Source organism: Silurus aristotelis (genome assembly GCF_946808225.1).
Source record: "Silurus aristotelis genome assembly, chromosome: 11".
Classification (NCBI taxonomy): Eukaryota; Metazoa; Chordata; class Actinopteri; order Siluriformes; family Siluridae; genus Silurus; species Silurus aristotelis.
The window spans coordinates 30234576-30239575 of NC_139584.1; the positions used below are offsets into that span (position 1 = coordinate 30234576).

The window sequence follows — 5000 nt, forward strand, 5'->3', positions numbered from 1 at the left end:
CTAACCCTTCACTAACACCCTCATTAACTCTTTACTATCCCCTCACAAACCCCATTACTAACCCCCTTACTAACACTCACTAATCCCCTTACCTTCCCCTCAATAACCACTTACTATTTGCTTACTTACCCTTTACTAACCCCCTCACTAATCTCTTACTAACACCCTCACTAACCCCTGACTTATCCCCTCAACCCCACAACTCAACCCCTCCCTGATCCCCACAACCCCCCCCCCCCCCTCAGCACCTCTCAAAACCCCAGAAACAACCCCACACTCAACCCCTCTCTGAACCCCGAACCCAACCACTCTCTGATCCCCACAAACAACCCCACACCCAACCCCTCTCTGAACCCCAGACTCAACCACTCTCTGATCCCCAAAAACAACCCCACACCCAACCCCTCTCTGATCCCCACAATCAACCCCACACCCAACCCCTCTCTGATCCCCACAAACAACCCCACACCCAACCCCTCTCTGAACCCCAGACTCAACCACTCTCTGATCCCCAAAAACAACCCCACACCCAACCCCTCTCTGATCCCCACAATCAACCCCACACCCAACCCCTCTCTGATCCCCACAAACAACCCCACACCCAACCCCTCTCTGAACCCCAGACTCAACCACTCTCTGATCCCCAAAAACAACCCCACACCCAACCCCTCTCTGATCCCCACAATCAACCCCACACCCAACCCCTCTCTGATCCCCACAAACAACCCCACACCCAACCCCTCTCTGAACCCCAGATTCAACCACTCTCTGATCCCCACAATCAACCCCACACCCAACCCCTCTCTGATCCCCACAATCAACCCCACACCCAACCCCTCTCTGATCCCCACAAACAACCCCACACCCAACCCCTCTCTAAATCCACAAACCCCACACCCAACCCCTCTCTGATCCCCACAAACAACCCCACACCCAACCCCTCTCTAAATCCACACAAACAACCCCACACTCAACCCCTCTCTGTTCCCCACAAACAACCCCACACCTAACCACTGTCTGATCCCCACAAACAACCCCACACCCAACCCCTCTCTAAATCCACACAAACAACCCCACACTCAACCCCTCTCTGTTCCCCACAAACAACCCCACACCCAACCGCTGTCTGAACCCCAAAGACACATTCACCACATTTCTAGCACTATTATGTAATAATATATTATAATGTAATTTAAATCTGAATAATGTAACAGTTATTTAACTCTTTAATGTCTAATGTTTAATTAATAATACATTAAAACCAATATATTGTTATACATTTAATGATTTTATTTTGGGGGTTTGTGTTGTTTATATTATCATTTAGATGTATCATTTGTACGTCTCTGGTATTAATGAACTCTGGTATTAATTCCCATGGCTCCACCCCTCATGGCGCCCGTGTCTCCAGGTTTCGGCTTCGTGACGTTCGAAAACGAGGACGTGGTGGAAAAGGTGTGTGAGATCCACTTCCACGAGATCAACAATAAAATGGTAAGGGTTCTCTTCACACTGGTTCTTCTGGTTCTCTCCATTGTCTCCATGACGATAGGGCGTGTCCCAAACCTATTGTTATTAAGCTTCTTTTGTTCACGACCGCCTGTGTTCCCGCTGACCGCAGGTGGAGTGTAAAAAGGCTCAGCCTAAGGAAGTGATGTCACCAGCCGGCTCCTCCAGGGGACGAGCGAGGGTCATGCCCTATGGCATGGACGCCTTCATGCTGGGGATTGGCATGCTGGGTAATTTTAACTCTGATTTCTCTAGGTTCATCTACACATTTCCTTACACAGTGAAACTGAGTGGCGTGGTGTATCTCTCTTACACAGTACACACACACACACACACACACACACACACACACACACACACACACACACACACACACTCATTCTCATTAACTCTCTCACTCACTCTGACAGATATCTGCCTCCCTCTGCTGGTCATTCAGCCAAATTACAGCATATTAGAAAAATCTGATTTTCATTTACGTGTTTTAATATTCTCTCTCTCTCTCTCTCTCTCTCTCTCTCTCTCTCTCTCTCTCTCTCTCTCTCTCTCTCTCTCTCTCTCTCAGGTTATCCAGGGTTCCAGGCAGCAACGTACACTGGCCGCAGTTACACCTCTATCACTCCCGGATACACATATCAGTTCCCAGGTAAGATTTATTCAAATATTAGAGTTTAATACATCTTTTTCTTATTTCACTCTTTCTGATATTTAATTGTTCTTTTATTTAGCTTTATTTCTGAATTGTTTTATTTTAATATTACAAAAATTAATAGCATGTTAATTATTATTAAAATTTTTATTACAAATAATAATCCTATAACTGTGACACGCAATATAATTTTAAATAGTCACTGAATAACATTAGTAATTATAATATTTTGAAAGCGATCAGACTGATATTCTTTTATATCATTTATGTAACATAAATGTATTGTTGCATTAATAATTTACCAAATTACCACAACTATTGTTCTAATCATTGATTAATTATTTATATCGGATTTGAAACATTTGCATTTACTTATTTATAAATTATATTATAACTTATTTGTTTTTACAACTTTTAGGAAATACATGTATATTTATTAAGAAAAATACAAATGTTATTAAAAAATGTTGTTTTTAATAATAGAGACTGTATACACACACACACACACACACACACACACACACACATATACTTACAAACAAACAAACACAGAGTTAGATGGCTGCTTGTAAATCTCAGTGTGTGTGTGTGTGTGTGTGTGTGTGTGTGTGTGTGTGTGTGTGTCTGTGTGTGTGTTTATCACACCTGTAATCAACCCACTAATGCAGTGCAATAGTGTGTAGATACCCACACAGACCTGTACCGCTTTGTGTGTGTGTGTGTGTGTGTGTGTGTGTGTGTGTGTGTGTTTTTTTAAACCGCTTTGTGTGTTTCTGTTCTAGAATTCCACTTAGAGAGGACCCCCCTCCTGACTTCACCCCACCCTCCCGAACTTACAGGTTAGTGCTTCCCTGAGCTTTACAAGCAAAAAACACACACACACATGCACAGTGTCGCTGTAATTCACAGTGCGTCCTGTTAGTGTCGCTGTAGTTCATCGCTCGTTATGTTAGTGTCGCTGTAGTTCATCGCTCGTTATGTTAGTGTCGCTGTAATTCACGTGCGTCCTGTTAGTGTCGCTGTAGTTCATCGCTCGTTATGTTAGTGTCGCTGTAATTCACCGTGCGTCCTGTTAGTGTCGCTGTAGTTCATCGCTCGTTATGTAAGTGTCGCTGTAAATCACCGTGCGTCCTGTTAGTGTCGCTGTAGTTCATCGCTCGTTATGTTAGTGTCGCTGTAAATCACCGTGCGTCCTGTTAGTGTCGCTGTAGTTCATCGCTCGTTATGTTAGTGTCGCTGTAATTCACCGTGCGTCCTGTTAGTGTCGCTGTAGTTCATCGCTCGTTATGTTAGTGTCGCTGTAAATCACCGTGCGTCCTGTTAGTGTCGCTGTAGTTCATCGCTCGTTATGTTAGTGTCGCTGTAATTCACCGTGCGTCCTGTTAGTGTCGCTGTAGTTCATCGCTCGTTATGTTAGTGTCGCTGTAAATCACCGTGCGTCCTGTTAGTGTCGCTGTAGTTCATCGCTCGTTATGTTAGTGTCGCTGTAATTCACCGTGCGTCCTGTTAGTGTCGCTGTAGTTCATCGCTCGTTATGTTAGTGTCGCTGTAAATCACCGTGCGTCCTGTTAGTGTCGCTGTAGTTCATCGCTCGTTATGTTAGTGTCGCTGTAAATCACCGTGCGTCCTGTTCGTGTCGCTGTAGTTCATCGCTCGTTATGTTAGTGTCGCTGTAATTCACCGTGCGTCCTGTTAGTGTCGCTGTAGTTCATCGCTCGTTATGTTAGTGTCGCTGTAATTCACCGTGCGTCCTGTTAGTGTCGCTGTAGTTCATCGCTCGTTATGTTAGTGTCGCTGTAAATCACCGTGCGTCCTGTTAGTGTCGCTGTAGTTCATCGCTCGTTATGTTAGTGTCGCTGTAAATCACCGTGCGTCCTGTTAGTGTCGCTGTAGTTCATCGCTCGTTATGTTAGTGTCGCTGTAATTCACCGTGCGTCCTGTTAGTGTCGCTGTAGTTCATCGCTCGTTATGTTAGTGTCGCTGTAATTCACCGTGCGTCCTGTTAGTGTCGCTGTAGTTCATCGCTCGTTATGTTAGTGTCGCTGTAAATCACCGTGCGTCCTGTTAGTGTCGCTGTAGTTCATCGCTCGTTATGTTAGTGTCGCTGTAAATCACCGTGCGTCCTGTTAGTGTCGCTGTAGTTCATCGCTCGTTATGTTAGTGTCGCTGTAATTCACCGTGCGTCCTGTTAGTGTCGCTGTAGTTCATCGCTCGTTATGTTAGTGTCGCTGTAAATCACCGTGCGTCCTGTTAGTGTCGCTGTAGTTCATCGCTCGTTATGTTAGTGCCGCTGTAATTCACTGTGCGTCCTGTTAGTGTCGCTGTAGTTCATCGCTCGTTATGTTAGTGTCGCTGTAATTCACCGTGCGTCCTGTTAGAGTTGCTGTAGTTCAGCGTTTGCAATGTTAGTGTCCCTGTACACTAACAGAACAATCACTAAACTACAGAGACACTAACAGGACATAAGCGGAACTACAGCGACACTAACAGGATGTACACTGTCAGTGTTAGATTAATTATTTGTACACTGAATAATGTATAAGTTACTGTACGTGTATTTACTGTATGGACATGTTTTGATGTTGTGTGTGTGTGTGTGTGTGTGTGTGTGTGTGTTTAGCTATCCCTCTGACAGCGTATAACCCAATGGCGGCGGCAGCAGCCGCAGCAGCCGTGGTTCGAGGTGAGAGCATTTCCCGTCTTAACACTTCAGGGAGAAAATAAATGTGTAATAATTGTGACAGGACATTGTTATAATCTATTACTGTAAATTATGTCCACAGGCTCCGCACCCTCTCGCTCTGCTGGCTTTTTGAGCACCAGCAGTCCTGGACCAATGGCA

The 5000-nt window shown here is 45.0% G+C and overlaps 1 protein-coding gene across 2 annotated transcripts in view; it reads left to right on the plus strand.

The window, feature by feature from the left end:
* msi1b (musashi RNA binding protein 1b) overlaps nucleotides 1-5000 on the plus strand; it is a 21836-nt gene that overhangs the window by 13757 nt on the left and 3079 nt on the right. Inside the window, exons 8-13 of one of the 2 annotated variants that reach the window (XM_083554297.1) lie at nucleotides 1412-1494; nucleotides 1622-1739; nucleotides 2075-2155; nucleotides 2941-2997; nucleotides 4779-4841; nucleotides 4942-5000. The exon at nucleotides 4942-5000 is cut by the window's right edge and continues 96 nt beyond it. In XM_083554297.1, coding sequence (XP_083410423.1) covers nucleotides 1412-1494; nucleotides 1622-1739; nucleotides 2075-2155; nucleotides 2941-2997; nucleotides 4779-4841; nucleotides 4942-5000 — 461 coding nt within the window. The remainder of the gene's footprint in view (nucleotides 1-1411; nucleotides 1495-1621; nucleotides 1740-2074; nucleotides 2156-2940; nucleotides 2998-4778; nucleotides 4842-4941) is intronic. The other variant, XM_083554298.1, reaches the window with a different exon arrangement.